Source organism: Grammomys surdaster, unplaced genomic scaffold (assembly GCF_004785775.1).
Source record: "Grammomys surdaster isolate TR1022 unplaced genomic scaffold, NIH_TR_1.0 166, whole genome shotgun sequence".
NCBI lineage: Eukaryota > Metazoa > Chordata > Mammalia > Rodentia > Muridae > Grammomys > Grammomys surdaster.
In genome coordinates this window covers 13,671,099-13,692,777 of record NW_021604614.1, presented here as the reverse complement: position 1 = coordinate 13,692,777, position 21,679 = coordinate 13,671,099, and the positions used below count along the sequence as shown (strand labels likewise).

Here is a 21,679-nt window from a genome sequence, read left to right as displayed (position 1 = left end):
AGACGGAAGCAGGCATTCAGCTTCAAATCTTTTGCGAGTGGCTGTACTCTGGCTCCAGAGTCATCTGCCGAAGCCTACTCTTCCCTCCTCCGATTGTGCCGGCGCCCTGACTGAAAAACTCTTCCTAAGAATCCCCAAGTTGCTCAATACCAACCACACTCAGTCAAGCGCGTGACAGAGAAAGCAACTGAACACAATTAAAATCTGAGCTGAAGACATGGCTCTGTGGTTAAGATGACACACTACTCCTGCAGAGGACCAAAGAGCAGTTCAAGCACTCGGGTCAGGTGACCCGCAGGTCAGGTGACCCGCAGCCACACTCCAGCTCCCAGGGATCCGATGTCTTTTCTGGCCTCTGTATGAGCATGCACAAAGCCCTCCCAATGATGGGTTGGAGAGTGGCTTGGTGGGGAGGAGTGTACTGTTCTTCCAGAGGATCCAAGTTTGGTTTCCAGCACCCGCATCTGTAGGCATAATGTTTTTGTTCACTGTGTAAAGATTATCCTTGTAATATTCAAATGCTGACCGAGTCTCTGCTCTTATTTCAGTTGCAATCAGGACATGGCACTGTAACGCTTATTCTAAGGCTCTCCTGTCTCAAGTTTGTGCAAGCATCGCTCCTCAGGTGTTCTTTTATTTGTCAATAAAAGCCGATCAACTAATGACCGAGTAGAGTAGAGAATAGGGCGGGACTTCTGCCAGTGGGGGTGGGAGGCTGGAGGATGAGGGAAGGAGAGAAGGAGAGAGGGAAAGAGGGAGAGAGGGAGGGAGGGAGGGAGGGAGGGAGGGAGGGAGGGAGGGAGGGAGGGAGGATCGATCCACCACGTACAGAGGGTCCAGGAGATACCATGAGAACAACCTGGAGCAGAGAGAGGCAGAGCAATATTAAACTGCAAGTATCTAGGGGGTATCTGGGAGACAGCCAGATTATCTTAAAGAATTAGAACAGATTAAAAACTGCTTAGATATTGTGCTGTAAAGCCTATTACATAAATCTAATAATTTCTGTCTCATTTATTTGAGAGCTAGCTGGGATAGAGGGAAAAAAAACCCTAAGACTTACAAAATTCCTTATGATACACTCAGGTAGCTCACCTACTCCAGCTCCACGGGATCCAGTGTCCTCCTGCACATGCGCGTGACACACCTCACATGCATACAAGGACCCATAATGAAAAAGAAATCCTTTAAAAATGAAAACATGAATTTTTTGTTTAAAAGATCAAATAGGTATCACAAAATAAGAATCAGTCAGGGGTGGAGATGTAACTCCAGAGCCTTTGTCCTGCGTATGAGAAACTCAGAATGATGACCCAGTAAGACACAGAGAGTAGACAAGAGAAGTTAAGGAAATGTAACTTGGCTTATATTTATTCTTGTGTCTCAGAATTTTTTTTATTTTTTTTATTTTTTATTATTTTATTTTATTATTTTATTTTATTTTATTTATTTTATTTTATTTTATTTGTTTTTAGAGACAGGGTTTCTATGTATAGCTCTGGCTGTCCTGGAACTCACTCTGTAGACCAGGCTGGCCTCGAACTCAGAAATCCGCCTGTCTCTGCCTCCTAAGTGCTGGGATTAAAGGCGTGCACCACCACCGCTCCAGGCTGGCATGTTTTTTAGAATAGGCCGTAGAGTAAAACTTAAGATCATTCAAATCGCATGATGAGTCTCTGGTAACATGGTGCTATGGTTTATGTATGAAGAGGTCTCCCAAAACCTTCATGTATTGAAGGCTTCTTCCCCACACGGGAGATACAACACTGAAAGGGTACTGGATGCTATAAGATTGTGAGTGATAACATAGGGAGAATCATAACACTGGGAGGTGGTAAAAAGGAGGTGAAGCCAATTGGAACAACGAATCCACTGGGAGCTGCTGGTGGAAAGACACATCTTGTCCCCACGCCTTTCTATAAGGTCTATGCCACCATGCTCTCTCAGATCAGTGGACCCAAGTGACTATAATAGAAGCCTCTGAAACCATGAGCCCAGATACATCGTCCTCCCTTCTGTTTCCTTTCAGGATTCTGTCACTGTGACCAAAAGCTAAAGCTAACACCTGGAATGAAAGATTTGTGAAGCAGAAAGTGGAGAGCAACTGTCAGGAGTCTGATTAGGACCTAAAATCCTGTGTACATTACTTGCTATATTAATACTGCACAGGGCCGAGATGCTGTCCTTGCTATGTTCACTGGACAGTACCTGGCATAAGGAAGGTCCCTAATAACACTTTTGGATGTATCTGCTACACTAAATATAAAACACCTATAAAAACACAGGTGAAGGGAATGGATATATGTGACCATGTAACAATGGTGTCTCCCCACTGGCTTGACTTTTTCCAGTTCTCCCTAAGCTTGTGCTAAGACATTCTTAATAGCAAGGTAACTACAGGGACCCCTACCAGGCTCTGGCTGTTTCCTCCTCTCAGATGCAACTAAGACAGTTATCTGACTTGGGGCAGGGACGTGGCCTGACTTCAGGTCTAGGAGGGGTATATGGTGGCATTTGTGGCTGACTACTACAGACATCCCAGGACACCAGATTTTTACACCTGCCCACCCTATAGATTCAGAAAGCAGCACATCAGAGCTCCCTGCATTACGTCCGGGTTAAGTTTGGCTCCCTCAGTCAGGGAAGATTTTTCTCTTTAGCGCTGAGGTCTTCTAGGAATGTAACTCTTACCCAAGTTGCCTTGGGGCAAGCAAGGCTCATTATCCTGTATCGGAACCGCTGAGCTGTCCTTTGCTACAGGGAAGAACCCATCAGCCTCTCGATCCTAGGCCTGAGGGTGTGATTACTCTTGTCACTCTCGGAGCTGACTATGCTCCCAGCTCTAGAGGTAATTCGTCCCTTAAGGCTAAGCCACTCTTGCTTTTCCGACTCGCCCCTTGAGGGGGTCACGGGTCCGGGCGTCACCCTGGGGTGGCTGAGAGGGAGGAGACGAGCTCCCTGGGCCGCGCGCCGCCTATTTCCGGGCGTCGCCGCGGGCCTGCCCGAGCGGCTGGGCGGGGATTGCAGCCGGGACCGGGCGGCGGCGAGGGGACCCGCGGTGACCACGGCGCGGAGCGGGCGGCGGAGCCATGGCAGGCTGCTGCTCCGTGCTCGGGGCCTTCCTGTTCGAGTACGACACGCCGCGCATCGTGCTCATCCGCAGCCGTAAAGTGGGGCTCATGAACCGCATGGTGCAGCTGCTCATCCTGGCTTACGTCATCGGGTGAGCGGGCCTGGGGAGGGGCCGCGGCTGGGGGAACCCAGACTGCCGGGACCTGGCAGCGCCCCCATTGCTCGCCCTCTGGGCCTGGGGCACCCGCTGAGCCGGCCAAGCCCCTCCTCCCCGAGTTCAAGGGGCGGCGACACGCCCTCGCCGGGCTCGAGCCACCTGGATCCGGCTTGAACGGGACACTGGGGACAACAGGACGTCCTACGAGCTAAGCCTTGTCTTAGCTAGACTGTCACCCCATCCTTCTCGCATCCTTACCTTCTGATTTGCTCCCCATGATGCTCCTTGGCTTGGTGCAGGGGCTGGGCAGGAAGGGCTTAACTCTTAAGGTCACCGTCTTCTCTTCGTTTCCATTTCAAACTCGGACGGAAAGCAAGTCTTGTGATTTTCTTTGAGTACTCTCTGGCTCTGTGGTTTCTGTTCCTTTAAGAAAGCTTCCGATAACCCAGAACCTTTGGGATGTCACACTTCCCAAAAGTGTCCTAAAGCCACTTCCTTTGTTGGATTCGTTGGGAATATGAGTACTCGCTTGATTTTGATTCTAAACTCGGCTCCCCATTTACTGTTTATATATACCCTCCCATCACTAAGCATTATTAAATGTTTAATTTTAATTGGATGCACCTGTAAGAATGTAATACACCCCCCCCCCAGGAGAGATGGTGAACGTTACCTTGCCTCCTGGGTCCAATTTCAAGGTATTCAAGTGTCAATAGCTACTGGTGTGACAGGTGGATCTGTTTTCTTATTCTTTCTAAAGAGCCTAAAACACGGATCCCTAAACTACACATTGGAATTCACAGATAAAAACAGATTGCCAGTTCACAAGCTGACACAGGGCTGTAAAACAGGGCTTGCCAAACCTCTGTACCTGACCACACTCACCTGAGGAAGTTTTGTGTGGCCTTAGGTACATGAAGTAGGTACACAGGTGGCTAGAGAGATGGCCCAGTGGTTAAAAATGCCTCCTAAGACACAGCCTTTAATCCTAGCACTGGGGAGGGAGAGGCAGGTGGCTATCCGTGAGTTCAAAGCCAGCCTGGTCTACATAGTTTCGGGACAACCAGAATGATACAGTGTCTCAAATAATAAACCAACACGTCTCCTGCTTTGGTGTGAGGTCTGGAATCTGTTCAGACTGCCGAAGGGCATTCGAAAGAGTGCAGGTTTCCCTCACAAGGTTGCAGGTTCCAGCATATGGAAGCAGTAATAGACACTAGATAGAACTTGCTGAAGCCGGGTGTGGCAGTAATATGTGTCTGCAACCCCAGTATTCATGGGGCTGAGGCAGGAGGATATTGAATTTAAGCTAGCCTGGGCTACATGAGACCCGCTCCAAAAAAAAGTCCTATGTAGATAAAGTGTGTCTTTAGCATGAGGCCTTGGATTCCGTCGCCGGTACCTGAAAAACACCCAGCCTGGCCAGTATCTAAGTTTGGACTTGTTAAGTTTCTGGAGGAAGTAGTTTCAGTGGTCAGGATGAAGTCGCCAGTACTGAGACTAACTAACTCGGATTGGAAGCGTCTGGAATCAGGAGCTCTCAGGGAGCTTTGAGCTCTCGGCTTCCGGTTTCCTGGGATCATCTGCTCACTGATAAGATTCTGTGGCTGTTGTCATTTTAAGCGGGCCACGTGCAGCCACTGAATTAAATGCACTCAAGCTAAACAAACAGATAAAAACCACACACACACACACACACACTCGGTTTTGAAGATATTTTCGATATAGTACACCAAAAAAAGTAAAATGTCATATCAGTACTTTTTCCCCTGAAGTACCAAAGGCCTCTTGCATACCAGACAAGTTTTGTGCTATTGTTTGTTTAAATGTTGATTTTATTTTTGCTTATGTATCTGTGTATAAGTGCAGGGACATGCTACAACACCTGAGGCCAGAGAACAACTTTCAGGAGTAGTTCTCTCCTTCCACTGTGGGTTCTGGGGATGGAACTCAGGTCCTTAGACATGCGCAGTGATCAATTTTACTTGCTGACACCATCTCACCAGCGTTTTTTTGGGGAGGAGGTCCTGGGACTTGGGTTGGACAGGTTCATGTAGCCCAGGCTGTAACCAAGGATGACAGTACTGGACTCCTAATCCTGCCTCTACCTCCCAAGTTCGGGGAATACAGGTATACACTACCAAGTCCAGATCCAGTCTGATACGTTAGAAATTGATAATGTCTCAGGGTGACCGTGGCACAAATCTTTAAACCCAGCGCTTGGGGAGACAGAGGCAGGTGGATCTCTGAGTTTGAGTCAGGGCTACACAGAGAAATCCTGTCCCATCCACCCCGCTCCCCCAAAATTCTATATTGGACCACATAAAAATATGTCATTATTTTTTCCTGTTCCTTTTTTTTCTTTAAAGACAAGATCTGGCTGGGTGATGGTGGCGCACGCCTTTAATCCCAGCACTTGGGAGGCAGAGACAGGCGGATTTCTGAGTTCGAGGCCAGCCTGGTCTACAGAGTGAGTTCCAGGACAGCCAGGGCTACACAGAGAAACCCTGTCTCAAAAAAACAAAACAAAACAAAAAAAAGACAAGATCTGTTAATCCCAGCACTTGGGAGGCAGAGGCAGGCGGATTTCTGAGTTCAAGGCCGGCCTGGTCTACAGTGTGATTTCCAGGACAGTCAGGGTTTGTCTCGAAAAAAAAAAAAAAAAAAAAGACAAAAAATTATCTGGCCAGTAACATGATATGTAACCTAGGCTGGTCTAGAACTCACAGCGCTCTGCCTTCCAGGTGGTGAGATGAAAAGCATTCACCAGCACACCTGGCTTACACTCTGTTTCTAATCATGGACTCTTACCACGGAACTACGCTCCCTACCCTACTGTATTCTATTTCTATTGGGCAGCATAGTTAAGGGGTCTCCTTACATCGCATTGTCTTCCCCATCATCTCTAAAACAATAGAGCTTTGCTTTCACCCATCCTACAGCGATCAACATTGACTCATGGTCTAAATGCAGGTCTTGGCTTAAGCTTTTAGCTTTTGTTGTTTTGAGACAGAGCCCAAAATGTAGCCCAGGTAACCCTGCACTCAGTAAATAGTCCAGGCTGGCCAAGGAATCTGCAAGCGATTTGTATGCCTTAGCCTCCAGAGTGCTGGGCTTACATCCACGATTTACCACTCCCTGGCTTTTCTTTGTTAACTTGCTGGCTTCTTTAATCTTGGTGAAAATGTAATCTCTTTCTGCATGGAGCAAGTCTTTCCTCAGAATTCCCAGTGATCTTACTCACGTGACGAAGAAATAAGTAATCCTGTGACGACGGTGTCATCTCTTGTGCCTGATTTCGCAACTTGTACTGGGTCATAAACCCACAGTCTTTCTGCCCTCACCTCTCCATCAGAGTGGATTACAGGGAGGCATTAGCAGCCCACAGAAGAGGGCTTGGTGGGAGAGAAACCATCTTTAGGATGGGCAGAGGATCGAGGATGGCTTATATTAAATAAACCCAGGAGAAAGTAACCCAAGAGCCGGGCGGTGGTGGCGCACACCTTTCATCCCAGCACTCAGGAGGCAGAGGCAGGCAGATCTCTGAGTTCGAGGCCAGCCTGGTCTACATAGTAGGTTCCAAGACAGCCAGAGCTATAAAGGGAAACCTTATCTGAAAGGAAGAAAGAAAGAAAAGAAAGAAAGAAAGAAAGAAAGAAAGGAAGAAAGAAAGAAAGAGAAATAAAAAAGGTAACCAAAACTCCTACTTCTGAAGTCTTTTGAGCATGTATCTGAAACAACATAGACTTGTTTTCTACAGCAATGTGACACCAGCTCTTGGCAGTGTTCAGATTGCTCTGCACTGCTTAAGATATTGCTCCTGCCTTATTAACGTATCTCACTGCGATTCTGTGAAGTTCTGTTATCCTTCCCAGTGTAAAGGCAGGACAAGCTGAGGCGCAGAGCAGTTAAGCGATCCTGTGACCCTAGCACTCAGACAGATGCCTTCAGGTTTGTAGTTACTCAGCCTGAATAACTCCTTCAGAAGGAAGAAGCAGGAGATGACTGGAATTCCTAGGAAAAAGGAAGACAGGACCTGTAAAAAGTTTCCCTGAGGGGCTGACGGGAGAACTCAGATAGTGAAGTACTCAATGCACAAGCTGGAGGACCAGAATTTGAGCCCCAGTATGAGGTGCTGAATCACACGCCTGGAGAGGCAGACAAGGTCCCTGGGATTCAATGGCTACCCTACTCATCCAGCCCCAGTAAGATCCTGTCTCAGAAAAATAAGGTGGAAGCCAGCCAGCACTCGGGAGGCAGAGGCAGGCAAATCTATGTGAGTTTGAGGCCAGCCTGGTCCACAGACTGAGTTCCAGGACAGCCAGGGCTACACAGAGAAACCCTGTCTCGAAAAACCGAAGTGATTGCGATGCAAGCCCAACAACTTGAATCTGGTCCCCAGAATCTTCGAGGGAGAAAAATCACTCCTAAAAGTTGTCCTCTGACTTTGACATGTGAGCCCACACCTACACACAAATATCCACATACCATCATACAGACTAACCAGCAGCTGGGTAGCGAGGCTCACTCCTGACATCCCAGCACTTGGGAGTATGAGGTGGGAGGATTGCTACCTGGGAATCTGAGCCTAGCCTGAGCCTCATAGCCTGCACCAGGCCAGCCAGTGCTACATAGCAAAAGCCTGGCTTAAACAACCAAAGTTGCCTAAAAGATAAGATTCTCTTGTTTAGAGACAATAGGGGATTCGAAGTTTTTTCCTGGCTTGGGTTCAAATCCCTACTCTGCCACTTGCTAGCTATATGACCTTAGGAACGTTTGGCTTAACCATTCTTTGTCTCTGTTCCTATCTCCATTAATTCTAAGTAACAATAACGCTGTGTGCCTCATAAAATGGTCAGGATTAAATGACCTACTACATGTAAATCAAGTGGAAACTTGTTATAATACAAACTATTGGCAATTGTTATAATAGAAACTACTGGAGATTCCCATCAATCATAGTGTTTAGAGGCTGTCTAGACATCAAGTAATAACGGCAGCCTATCTCCTGGATGCTCACGACTGTGCCACCTGACCATGGCACTCATTTCTCACAGAGTAACCAGTGTGGCTACTATGTCCATTTACAGTAATGGGACGTAGAAGTTGGGCAGCTTTTCCCAGTCACATAGTCAGTAAGTGCCACACTTCAGCCCTGCAGCTATCGGACTCCCCAGTGTCAGGTTGAATTTACTGTTCTATAACCTATCTTCCTCAGATGGGTGTTCGTGTGGGAAAAGGGCTACCAGGAAACGGACTCCGTGGTCAGCTCGGTGACAACCAAAGCCAAAGGTGTGGCTGTGACCAACACTTCTCAACTTGGATTCCGGATCTGGGACGTGGCCGACTATGTGGTTCCAGCTCAGGTATGTCTTGCTGTGACATCTGCGCACAGGAAGCACTTTGCTGGTCTTGTTGACAAACAGTGAGTGGCCAAGGTTCGCCACCTCCGGGCCTAGGTTGTTTTTGCCCAAGAAAGCAAGACAGCCAGATCTCTCTGGGATGTCATTTCTTCCACAGAACCCTTGAGAGCTCTAGAGCGCTGTAGTGTGGCTGGCTCCAAGCCGACACTCTGTCTTCCCCACACTTTCATGTCTCCAAGCTCTCGAAAGTAAGGAAGCAAAGGTCTTTAGTCTTGGGCAGTGAGGCAAGAAATAACACCTTCTGCATTATGGGTTTGCTTTCCTCTCTTACACCCACAAGGTAAAGCTTGTCAGAGGGTATAAAAAAACAAAACAAGACAAAACAATCCTGCAGTTAAAGAACACACACCCAAACTAGAAGGAAATGGTCAGATGATTCCAAGAGGAATAGAGAGAAAGAAATCACTGCATGAGGCATCTTTTTTTGTTTGTTTTGTTTTGTTTTTTTCGAGACAGGGTTTCTCTGTGTAGCCCTGGCTGTCCTGGAACTCACTCTGTAGACCAGGCTGGCCTCGAACTCTCGAACTCAGAAATCTGCCTGCCTCTGCCTCCCAAGTGCTGGGATTAAAGGCGTGCGCCACCACCGCCCAGCTGAGGCATCTTAATCTATACACTGTTGGTCTCTTTTTCTAGAGCTGGAGGCTTCACACGGGCTGGGCAAGTGTTCTACTGCTGAGCCAGATCTCCAGCCCCAAAGCTGCAGGTTAAACATTGACTCGGCTGTGTGTGCCACTTGGCCAAACCCTGGCCTCGGGAGTCTCCTTCCACGCGCTGATGTGCTGGCTTGGTGTGTTTGGTGGCCAGATTGATTAAGCTGTGAGCACTTGGCTTGGAGCTAAGAGAGGAGAATAGTTAGTCTCTTCAAGTGCGTTGGTTTCCCTGCCTTCTCAGGAGAAGGGTTTGATAATGGAGGGGAGCGCCCAGAGCAAAGGCAGAGCTAATAAGACAGAAAAAGAAAATAAGGCTGCCTAGGCATGGTGACACATGCCTATAATCCCAGCACTCAAAAGGGCAGGGCAAGCAGACCTCTGTAAATTTCAAGGCCAGCCTGGTCTACATAGTGAGTTAGTGAGTCCCAAGCCACTCAGAGCTACAAAATGAAACCCTGTCTCAAAAAAAAAAAAAAAAAAAAGAAAATTTCTTAAAAATCAGTTGGAGCAAGTGGTTGCAACGGGGTGGCCCTTCAGTCTGCACCAATCTCAGCAGTGGTGGTGACTTCCAACCTCAGCGTAACAGACTCTGGGACTGTCACACCCAATCAGTGTACCTGTTACAGCCAAGGAAGGACATCAGCCCTCTCCTGAACCTCAGTGGGGAGGTCCAGCCAGCAGCTGTGTTCTGCCAAGCACCTGGACTGCTCTTCCAAAGGACCTGGGTTCCGTTTCCAGCAACTACATGGTGGCTTACAACCATCGACAACAACAGTTCCAGGGGCTCTGACGGCCTCTTCTGACTTCTGCTGGCACCGTTACGTCACTGCCTGACAGACTGTTCTCTAGAGTACTTTAAATTTATTTGTTTTTAAAAGGCTCATTATGCTGCCCTCATTAACCTAGAACTTGCTATGTAACCAGATTGGCCTTGAACTCACAGATCCTTCTGTCTCTGCTTCCTGCTCGGATTAAAGGTGTACCTCACCACACCCAGCCTTTAGCATGCTTTAAAGTGCCTGTGTGTGTACCTGCAGTGTACCACGTCTATGCAGTACCAGCATAGGCCAGAAGAGGGCATCAGATCCCCAGGAACTGGAGTTGCGGATGGTTGTGAGCTGTCATGTAGGTGCTGGGAACTAAGCCCAGGCTCTCTGGAACCGCTGAGCCGTCTCTCCAGCCCAGAATTCTTCTGTGTATGTGTGGAACTGGGACTTGAACCCAGGGCCTTGTGACAGCTAGGCTAGTATTCTACCACCGAGTTATATCCCCACCCTCTTTAGCATGTTTTTGAGGTTTGTGTATGTAGCATCTCGTCAAGTTTATGGCCAAATGCTAATTCCATTGAATGGATAGACCACGGCTAGTTTTCCAGCCACTTTAGGCCTTTGGCTTGTTTCTACCTTTTTCCTGTTGTGAAAGTGCTGTCAGTAACATTTTTTGGGCAGCTATCTGTTTCAGGTGCTTTTTTAACTCCTTGTTTTATCAGAGGTTATAAACCTCCATTGGAGGGTGAACAAGGGACTATAGATGGGTTTTTTAAATTGTGTTCTTAAAAAAATAATAATTTTAGATGTTTGAGAGTTTTTCTTAGATAGGCCAGAAGCAGGAATCAAGTCTCCTGGAACTGAAATTACAGGTGCTTGTGAGCCACCTGGGGTGGGTGCCGGGAACTGAACTCTGGTCCTCTGCAAAAGCAGCCAGTGTTCTTAACCTCCGAGCCGTCTCTCCAGTCCCTTCACTTGTATTCTTCCAGGAATTTCTGGACAGATTTAATGGTGTACACCTGTAATCCCAGCCCTTGGGAGGTGGAGACAGGGGATCAGGGGATCAAGGGCAGCCTGGGCTAGATACAGTTTGAGGCCACCCTGGGCTACGTGAGATGGTGTCTCAGCTACCCCCTCCTCCACACAAAAAGGGATTTTCCTTCTCTTTCTTTCTTTCTTTCTTTCTTTCTTTCTTTCTTTCTTTCTTCCTTTCTTTCTTTCTTTCTTTCTTTCGTCCTCTTGACTTCTAGTTTTCTGTTTTTAAATATTCAAATGCTTCATTTTTAAGTATATTTTATTTGATTTTATATGTATGAGTATTTTGCCTTGCATATATGTCTGCATACCTTTTTTTAAAAGATTTATTTATTTACTTATCTTATTTATATGAGTACACTTTCACTCTTCACACACATCAGAAGAGGGCATCAGATCCCATTACAGATGGTTGTGAGCCACCATGTGGTTGCTGCGAATTGAACTCAGGACCTCTGGAAGAGCAGTCAGTACTCTTAACCGCTCAGCCATCCCTCCAGCCCCATCTGCCTCTCTCTATGGCCCCACTCACCTCTTCTTAGGATGACTCAATAGGGTTCTCTCCTCTCCACAGGAGGAAAACTCTCTCTTCATCATGACCAACATGATCATCACTGTGAACCAGACGCAGGGCACCTGTCCAGAGGTGAGTGGCTCTTTGGGAAAAGCCCCTCGGGCGTCACACCCACCTCTACTCCTGGTGAAGTGTGTACAGACCACGTGGAACTTGTCTGCGTTCATCCCTTTTCCAGATTCCTGATAAGACCAGCATTTGTAGTTCAGACGCCAACTGCACTCGCGGCTCCGCGGACACCCACAGCAGTGGTAGGAATGAGTAGCTCCTGCTGCTGGGACACCTCAGCAGATGCTGGGCCAGGGGAAAGTGGCTTCTGATGGCATCACACTTCCTGTGGCACATCTGCAATAGAGAAATTGCAGAAACAAGAATCCGCCCGCCCATACCCCTACTCCCACCCCAGCCTGGGATCCAGCTCAATGGTAGAGCTCAGGCGTGCCTTAGATGAGCCCTGGGTTCTAGCTCATCAGCAGAGAGGACCCCCTCCCCCTGCCATATGAACCTAGGGGAACCTGGTGTGAGAGCAGATCCAGGAGCCTTCTTAGCCTTTATCTGTGTGGTGCCTGCCTCTGTGACTTGGTGTCCCGTCATTGGCAGCTATGCGGCCGGCCCTGAGGCAGCCTTCTTGTTCCACTTCCAGTCTCGAGACACCATCTAAATCCTATAACTTACTGAAGATGGCTGCCCAGGGTCCCCGGGGTCTCTTACGGTACTACACAAGGGTAAAAGGTGGGCGACAAAACCCCTGTGCTCCCTCCCGGCCCTGTCCTCTCTTCCCAGGAATCGGGACTGGAAGGTGCGTTCCATTCAATGAGTCTGTGAAGACCTGTGAGGTGGCTGCATGGTGCCCCGTGGAGAACGACGCTGGCGTGCCAACGTGAGTCCCACCCCGGGCTCCCTAGCCTTGGTTTTCAGCCTGGAGGGAGGTGACAGAGAGGGTGAGGTGAGCCTTTGTGCTAATTTTTTTTGTTCACTCTTGTCCCATGAGTGAGGCGATTCTACTCAGAGAGAGTGGTTGTCAACCGCAGAGCAGGGAGACCACAAGGGTTTGTCACTTGTGATAAGGCTGCAGGTGGCATATGTGTGCTGGAGCACCGTCAGTTAGAGCACCGTCAGTTGCAAATAACCAACAGGAAACAGTTCTCTGGTTTTGGTCTTTTTTGTTTTGTTTTGTTTTGTTTTGTTTGTGGTAGGGGTTGGTTTTTTGTTTGTTTGTTTTGTTTGTTTGTTTGTTTAGACAAGGTTTCTCTGTGTAGCCCTGGTTATCCTTGAACTTACTCTGTAGACCAGGCTGGCTTCAAATTCAGAGCTATGCCTGCCTCTGCCTCCCAAGTACTGGGATTAAAGATACGTGCGACCACCATCCCTCTGGTCATAGATAGATAGATAGATAGATAGATAGATAGATAGATAGATAGACAGACAGATAGAGCCTCATTATGTACCCTGGAATGGCTTTGAATTTTTTTAAATAATTTTTTAATTACATTTGTGTGTGCATACATAACGAAGCTTAGAAAATAACTTGCGAGTCAACTCTCTCCGTCTACCATTTTGGACCAGGAATGGAACTGAAATCCTTTGGCCTTGCAGCAAGTTACTTTACCCACTGAGCCACGTCAGCAGCCAAGCCCTGAACCCTTAATCTCCTGCCTTGGCTTTCCAAGTATTGGGAATACTGGCATAAGCTATCATAACCTAGCTTTGTGTGTCTCAAGCACCACGCCCATATATACCCAATCCCAACACCACACAACCAGCACATTTCATATTTCAACTAACAGAAAAGACTGAGCCAGGCTAGGTTTAGGGATCACAGAGTACCAGGTCCCTCTGCCTCTGCCTTCCTCGGGGTAGCTTCCTCTGCATCCCTGGGCTTATGTCTCTCATCCTGACTGTACATCACTGGATCTGTCCATCACTGTCACCTGTGACACTCAGAAGCATGCCCTTTGCTTCTCAGCTTGGACTAGGGTCACATATCTGCCTCTGGAGCTAGGTCTGCCATCAGTACCACCCAAAAAGGACAGGCTGAGGTGGGAGAGGCAGGGTGGGGGAGGGAGGGAGCGCTAGCTTCTAAAGGAAACTGGGGATTCGGTTGCCAAGGAAAAGAGGTGGGGAAATCGCAAAAGCAAGGTCGTAAAGGACAGAAGGTTCAAGGGGCCCTGGACACTGTCTTCCCAGGCACTTCTGTGCTTGGCATGGGTGGAGGGAGAAGCCGCACAGAGAGACCTGCACGTAGCCTGGGTTTCTGTGTTGTTCAGTCCTCTGTGAGACCTGAGAACCAGGAAGCTGTGGCAGCTCAGCCTGGATGTGCTGCCCTTGAGGGAAACCTGTGGCTCAGGCACAGGGGAAATGCCAAAAGGAGAGGGATCCTGGGGTTTGGGTCCTGGGAAGGACCTTTGAGAACTGTAGTCTCCAGCACTGGGGCTATCAGCCACTTGCTGCTGTTGAGGTTTTTTGAAATCCTGGGTTTAAAGTAACGTGTACTATTGATGTGGCAGGTTGTAGGTTCTGAAAACTATGACCAAGGCACATGGCCTAAGATCTGATTAATATTTTCTGTTGGTCATATAATATGTCCAAGTCATATTATACATTGGGATAGTGTACAGTAAATGTCACTCCCCTTCTACATTTAAATTTTCTTAAAGAGGGTGGTCGTGATGGTGCATGCCTTTAATCCCAGCATTCAGGAGGCAGAGGCAGGTAGCTCTCTTGTGAATTTGAGGCCACCCTGGTCTATGTAGTGAGTTTCAGGACAGCCAGGGCTATGTAAAGAAGCCTTGTCTCAAAAACACAAAGTAATTAGTTAATTACATTTCCTAAAGATTCTTTTTTTTAAAAAAATGTGTATGTATATCAAGTGCCTGTGGTACCCGGATCTGGAGTTTCAAGCAGCTGTGATCCGCCTTACCTCAGGTCTCTCACCCGCTCCTTTACTTAAAAAAAAAAAAAAAAAAGCTTTTCAAATTAAAATATAATTATACCATTTCCCTCCCTTCCTCCACCCACTCCTCCTGTGTAACTCTACCCTGCTCCCTCTCAAAGTCATAGATGCATGTTTTGCTTTTCTGTTACTGTTTTACATACATACACACACACATACACACACACACACACACACACACACACACACACACACACACACCAATACAACCTGCTCTCTACTGGGCCAGTAAAATGGCTCAGCAGAAAAGGGCACTTGCAGCTGAGATGAGTTCTAGCCCTGGAACCCACATGGTTGAAAGAACCAGCTTGCGGGGCTGGAGAGATGGCTGAGCGGTTAAGAGCACTGACTGCTCTTCCAGAGGTTCTGAGTTCAATTCCCAGCAACCACGTGGTGGCTCACAACCATCTGTAATGGGATCCGATGCCCTCTTCTGGTGTGTCTGAAGACAGCTACAATGTACTCATGTGCATAAAATAAATAAATCTTTAGCCGGGTGGTGGTGGCGCACGCCTTTAATCCCAGCACTTGGGAGGCAGAGGCAGGCAGATTTCTGAGTTCGAGGCCAGCCTGGTCTACAGAGTGAGTTCCAGGACAGCCAGGGCTACACATAGAAACCCTGTCTCGAAAAACCAAAAAAAAAAAAAAGAAAGAAAGAAAGAAAGAAAGAAAGAAAGAAAGAAAGAAAGAAAGAAAAAAAGAAAGAAAGAAAGAACCAGCTTGCACATGGCTGTCTGACCTCTATGCATGTACACATGATGAATTTTTTGTGCAAATGTGGTCTCCAGAAAACTTGAAGGAGTATGGTATAGAACAGCCATGGTGGTATACACCTGTGATCCTAGCACTCAAGAATCAAGGGCAGGTTGGATCTCCATGAGTTTGGGGCCAGCCTGGTCTACAGAGTGAGTTCCGGGACAGCTAGGGCTACACAGAAAAACCCTGTCTCCAAAAATCCAAACACCGGAAAGAGAAGAAATCACAATGTGGCTATAGTTGTGTTTGACAGTGTGTTCATACCAGACAGCACCGTTTCAGGTCCACTCTGAGAAGTCACATAAAAAGGTTGTGCATGTGGCAAAGGCTTCTGAGCCCAGTGCTGTGGAAGTGTGCTTGGGCACCCTTGAGGGTCACTGGCCAGCTGGCCTAGTCTGATTGGTGAGCTCCGGGCTAGTAAGAGGGCTTGTCTCAGAGGAGGACTGTGTTCATGAGGAAGACGCCTCCAGGTATGCACAGACATAAAATCTGCATGTACACACAGCACTAAAAAGAGGTATCTCCATCCTTACTCAGTCTCTTCCCTTAAATCAAGGAGGAAACCCTGACTTGGGGTATCTTGGTTATCACCTCCTGATTTATATTTCTAAGAATAAGCTCCAGACCACACACCCTGCACAGACAATAATATTAACTACAGGTTTTAATATCACTTCTTTGGGAGTTGAGAGCAACTCAGGTTTTTCTGTTTTTGAATGCATACAAACTGTGGTATGCCCATACAATGGAATATTACTTTGCTTGGTAAAAGGATCAAGTTCACCTAAGAACTTTCTTGGAATCAGTGACCCTCCTGGCTCAGTCTTCCCAGTGCTGGGATTAACAGGTATGAGCCGTACTATCTCAGTATATGGCCTCATTTTAAAATGGCTAATCTTTTTTTAGTTGAATTTCACTTCATTTTTGAAAAAGAAAAATTTTCAAAGCAAAGTGCTGCTTGTGGGGTGCACCAGTATTAGGGGTATGATACAGAAAATGACATAAATGGAAAAACCCTGTTGTGACCCTTCTCTCTTGATAGGAATGGAGATGGAGTCTGAACCACCTCCAGGCCTTCACATAGGATCAGAAGTGTTGGGCTCAGCTCCCCTCATCAGTGGCCCTTGGTGGCTTTGCTGCTGATGCGGGGCTGAGATTAGTGACTCCATTTATAACTTCAAAGGTCTTGTCTGCCTCAGAAGAGGCCTCTTCCACAGAGAGGTCAGACCTACATTTCTGAGTTCTTACCGAGAAAAATCCACCCAAGAAACCAGTCCCCTTGGGGACAGACTCACCTTGTATTGTCAGCCGCAGGCTGATGTGGCACCTTTTAGAACTCTGGCAATATGGTTTCCTTTTCAGCAAGGTCAGAATGTCCCTGCCATGTGAACGCCTCAGTGTTTTGACATATAAAACCAGATCTAGAGAGCATTTATAAGCCATGAACAGCTTAAAGGCAGACAGGAGGCCAGCAGATGCTAAGGATTATGGTGGCCACAGCCAGACTCCTTTTCTGCTAGTGCTTTGGGCAGGAAGTTCTGCCTCTTCAGAGGAAGGACCCAGAAGGCCTGGTGACCTAGTGTGACACAAACGAGAATAGAAAATGCCAGATGCTCCCATCCTCCTTTCGAGAGTGGCGCTGTAAGCCATCGGAAAGGTCGCACAGCAGTGCGTATGTGTTTAATGACCATCACGATTCTTTTCCAGGCCAGCTTTTTTAAAGGCTGCAGAAAACTTCACCCTCTTGGTAAAGAACAACATCTGGTACCCCAAGTTTAATTTCAGCAAGTAAGTGGGGGGGGGCAGTCACGTGCATTCACAAGCCTCTTAGAACGTCTGGCTCTCCCTGAGGTTGTCCTTGCTCAGACTCTCTGCTTCCTCCCTGACTTCAGGAGGAACATCCTCCCCAACGTCACCACCTCCTACCTCAAGTCGTGCATTTACAATGCTCAGACGGATCCCTTCTGCCCCATATTCCGTCTTGGCAAAATCGTGGAGGATGCGGGCCACAGCTTCCAGGATATGGCAGTTGAGGTAGGTGCCAGCATGGCTTTGCTCATAGCTTCTTGGCCCCAGCATGGGCCTAAGTTCTGAAAGCCTACCTGTGTCTCTCCTGCTTTCCCTGCAGGGAGGCATCATGGGTATCCAGATCAAGTGGGACTGCAACCTTGACAGAGCTGCCTCCCTCTGCCTGCCCAGATATTCCTTCCGGCGCCTCGACACCCGGGACCTGGAACACAATGTGTCTCCTGGCTACAATTTCAGGTACACTCACATGCTGAGGGGATGCACAGATGTGGGCTGCATCCTGAGACCTGTCTCACTAAAATACAAAGGGCCGCACTCAAACTTGACAGCTGAAAATGCTGCTGTATCTGTTTCCCTGAGCCCTAGTAGCGAATAATACCGAACAGCTTGAAACAACAGAATCTTATTCTTTGATAGTTCTGAAACTGTTAGCCTGTTGGATGGCGTTGCTGTAAACTCTATGGTCCGATCCTTCCTGACCTTCAAGCGTTTGGCAACTGTTAGCAAACCTTGGCTCGTACATGTGTCACCGCCTCTGTGATCATGTGGCTTTCTTCCCTCTGTATATCTTCTCTATGTAGCCGAGGATCATCTTGAAATCCTGAACCCCCACCATCACCCCAAGTGCTGGGATGGTCAGGTGTGCACCCTCACACCTTTCTCTTCTTTGTATGGACGGCTAGGAACTTGCTGTGTAGATCAGGCTGGTTCAAACTCCAGAAATAGGACTGCCTTACCCTCCTGAGTGCTGGGTTAAAGGCATGTACCACCGTACCTGGCCTAGTCGTTCGTCTTCTTGGACATTAGATTTAGGGTTAACCTTAATCTAGTGTGACACCCCCCGCCTTAACTAATTACATCTGCAAAATAAGGTGACCTTTGCAGGCCACTGGTGGAGATGAACTTGAGAAGGGGCGCTGTTAAATCCAGGACACCTGGGAATGTGATGAGAGGCCTGGCGAGCCCCTTTGCCATTTTCTAAAAGCAGCCAAATCCTGTGTACAGTGAACGAGCATTTGCTAGGTCCGGTTTAAAAGTTGCCCTTGACTCCCTCTAGTGGTAGCTTGTGGTATCAAATTTGCGTGGGGTAGTAAGAAGGCTTTCTGAAACTAGGGCAGCTATCCAAACTGCACCCTGGGGGTCAGATTTGTTTTGTTCCGTCTCTGTTGCTGCAGGGTTCTTATAGGGACCACGGTGGAGACCTCAAGTTTGGTATGGAATCCTAGAGCTGAGAGGGTGACTGATCTCATAGGACACCCAGCCCCTCTCCTCTGCCAGTTCCAGTCTCACCTGAGGGTCCCAAGCCTGGACCAGATAAATCCCAGGCTTCAGGCTTAAGTTTCTGGTAGAATGCTAACTAAGGCTGGGGCCTGACAGAACAGTGACGGGGCAAGGTTTCTTCTGGAGCTGTTGAGAATCTAAAACCGAGTGGTTGCATACTTCAGAACTGACTGACCTTTTAGTTTCCGGGTGGCTAGAATTACAGACTCCCCTGGCTTGCATTCTGCAGCTTGGAAGGCGAGTTGTGTGGTTGTATTATCTCAACTGTGTATCTCAACCCAGCCATAGAAACTAAAAAAGCAGACGGTAGCCAGGGAGGAGCCCTGAGGCGTGGTGCATCCCACCTGGTGCCAAGCTCCTGGGCTGAGGTGAGCCCTTGGGCTGGCTCGGTTCCCATCCTTCAGTGCAGTCTTGCAGATCCCCACTTAGCTGACACGTTCTCTGTTAGTACACAGGGTCCCTTGGAGAGAAGCGGTGTCCCAGCTGTATCAAGAAGACCATTCAGAGTAAAAGGTCTCCCACCCTTGGGGAGGATGCTGATGGCAGGGGAGTCCCTCTGCTCCTCCAGGAGGGGTCCTGGCCCCTTCAGCCACATTAACTGGGAGGCTGACTTCCGGTCTGTGAAGCCACCGGAGTCACTCATTAGCCAAGACCAGTTGTGCCCAGGGACCCAGGTCTTGCGCTAACAGTCTCCACCTGGGACCCAAGGTCTGCACTTATCCCCTAACCTATCCCTTTGTCCTCCAGGTTTGCCAAGTACTACAGGGACCTCGCTGGCAACGAGCAGCGCACACTCACCAAGGCGTATGGCATCCGCTTTGACATCATCGTGTTTGGAAAGGTAGGCCCTCCTTTTGGACCCTGCTTGGAGAGCAAGCTTCCCACTGTCCTCCTCTCTGTCAGCACTGCCATCAGAACACTTTGGTTCTCCTCCTGTCTTACGCAGGCTGGGAAGTTTGACATCATCCCTACCATGATCAACATTGGCTCCGGCTTAGCGCTCCTAGGGGTGGTGAGTAGCTAGAGCCGTTTCCTCGTCTGGACTTTTCTCTCTCGTAAGCTGCTTACTGAGCACTGTCCTTCCCTTAGACTTGCCTCTAGACTGCATATGGTTAGGGGTGAGGAGAAAGAGTCCCTAGAAATCCCACCTCGGAGACTAAGCTCATTGGTCAGAGTCCAGTCTGATCCAGAGAAATGGAGATGTCCTTCCTCCTTGGTCGATTCGATCTCAAAGGAAAGGTGTCTCATAAAGCAACAGCTAAAAGCATCCTGGTTCATTCTGTGCTAAATCAGGCGACAGTGCTCTGTGACGTCATTGTCCTCTACTGCATGAAGAAGAGATACTACTACCGGGACAAGAAGTATAAGTATGTAGAAGACTATGAACAGGTAGGCACCTGTACCTGGGGCGGGCACGAAGGGTGACACCTTGCCTTTGTCTCTTGTCCCCATGGATCACCAAGCAAAAGCCCTTCTAAGAAGACCAGCTGATCACCCCAGCAGTTACCCCTGTTGTAGCATGTATTTCCTCTCTTCAGATGGACTCCCTCTTTAAAACCTTGCGTTTATCACAGTCACACCTTGACTGTGATAATGGATTCCCATCCACATGGTGCTTACGTTCATCTTTTGAGGGTTTTGTAACCGTGAGACCCTCCAGAACCAACTTGAAACCTCCCTGTTGTTAAGATCCTTCCACAAGCCCTCAGGAAAGGCACCAAGCGGATGCCTGCCATAGGTGGTTGGGTCTATGGTGGCAACACAGGCTGGGTAGTCACCCGTTTACCCCTCTTTGCAGGGTCTTTCCGGGGAGATGAACCAGTGATGCGTAAGCCTACGTTTCAACCCCCCTTGGCCCATGAAGCAGAAAGATGGGAGACATGGCTGCTGCATCTGCCACTCAAGAGAAAGTTCCAGAGTTTAACTCAGTCTCTATTCCACAAATACTCAGGGTTGCCCAAGCACATCTTGTATTGTTTTCGAGCCTGGGTCTTGCTCTGCAGCTCAGATGGGCTCCCGAGTCAAGATCCTCTTGCTTCAATCTCCAAGAGTGCTGGGATCACACTCGTCCACGACAGTACCCATTTCCCGTGGGAGTTCTGGCATATTTTTACGTTTTACCATTTCACTGTATACATCTCAGGCTGGCCTCAGACTCAAGACATTCTTCCCCTATACACCCTTTAAATCTCACTGTGGAGAGGGGGTGCGTTTGCACACTACGTACAGTGGATTTCTGGTGTGCTGTTGGCTAGGTCACCTGATGCTTATACAGTGTGAGCATATGGGGTTGAGAGGAGTCTCAGAGCAGGGACACTGCTGTGGCCTGTGGACAGGCCCAGTCCTCTGAGGGGCAGCAGCTCCGTCCAAGCACCTTATAAGGAAAGAGGTTCTCCCAGGTGCTGTCAGCAGGCCTGGGACATTAGTCCTCTTCTCTATGACCAGAGAAGTTGTCCTTGTAACAAAGGCAGAGTTAGCTTTTCCTTTCATAAGGGCTGTGTTGAAATGACCTAGGACCAAACATTAAAAGAAACGATTTTTTTTAAAAAAAAGATCCTTGTCTGCGCTGTCTCTCTCGGCGTGTGAGCCGGATTCTCCTTCCATTATGAAAGCTGCCGGCATACAAATGGAGCCACCACACAAGGCTGGGGTGGGAGGTCCTCATGTGGTATCTGCCGGATAGGAAGATTATGTATATGCACATCTTCCGGAACAGGTCACTCTAGGAGCCGACAGAGTTCCTATCCACTGCTTTGGCCACTGCCCAAGATAAATCCATGACCAGAAGAACCTGTACTTCACAACAGCAGGATTTGTCGTCTTTTACCTTTCAAAGTTTGCCTTGGCTTTCTGGCTGTACCTCCATGCCGCCTCTGTAGGCGCTCAATCCACTTCAAGCAGGTTTAAGCACCACAGAGCACTGACATCCCACACTGCACCCTTCGCCATCTCTAAAGAGACTCTTTGGAGAGCCTCCTCCTCT

General features: G+C 48.3%; 1 protein-coding gene across 1 annotated transcript; it reads left to right on the top strand.

Moving 5' to 3' along the window:
• Positions 1-2,988: 2,988 nt before the first annotated feature.
• Positions 2,989-21,250, top strand: P2rx4 (purinergic receptor P2X 4). Its single transcript, XM_028766108.1, has 12 exons — positions 2,989-3,223; positions 8,448-8,595; positions 11,679-11,750; positions 11,857-11,929; positions 12,462-12,558; positions 17,095-17,175; positions 17,280-17,421; positions 17,516-17,652; positions 19,444-19,537; positions 19,643-19,708; positions 19,990-20,085; positions 20,495-21,250. The coding sequence occupies exons 1-12, from the start codon at positions 3,090-3,092 to the stop codon at positions 20,519-20,521; spliced, it is 1,167 nt and encodes a 388-aa protein (XP_028621941.1). The 5' UTR covers positions 2,989-3,089; the 3' UTR covers positions 20,522-21,250.
• The last annotated feature ends 429 nt before the right edge of the window (positions 21,251-21,679 follow it).

What these genes read in the sequence shown, in the direction of transcription:
- P2rx4 (XM_028766108.1), top strand. Translation starts at nt 3,090, where the DNA reads ATGGCAGGCTGCTGCTCCGTGCTCGGGGCCTTCCTGTTCGAGTACGAC. An exon ending in AACGACGCTGGCGTGCCAAC is followed by an intron (nt 12,559 to 17,094) that starts GTGAGTCCCACC and finishes ATTCTTTTCCAG; the next exon opens with GCCAGCTTTTTTAAAGGCTG. An exon ending in ACATCATCGTGTTTGGAAAG is followed by an intron (nt 19,538 to 19,642) that starts GTAGGCCCTCCT and finishes TGTCTTACGCAG; the next exon opens with GCTGGGAAGTTTGACATCAT.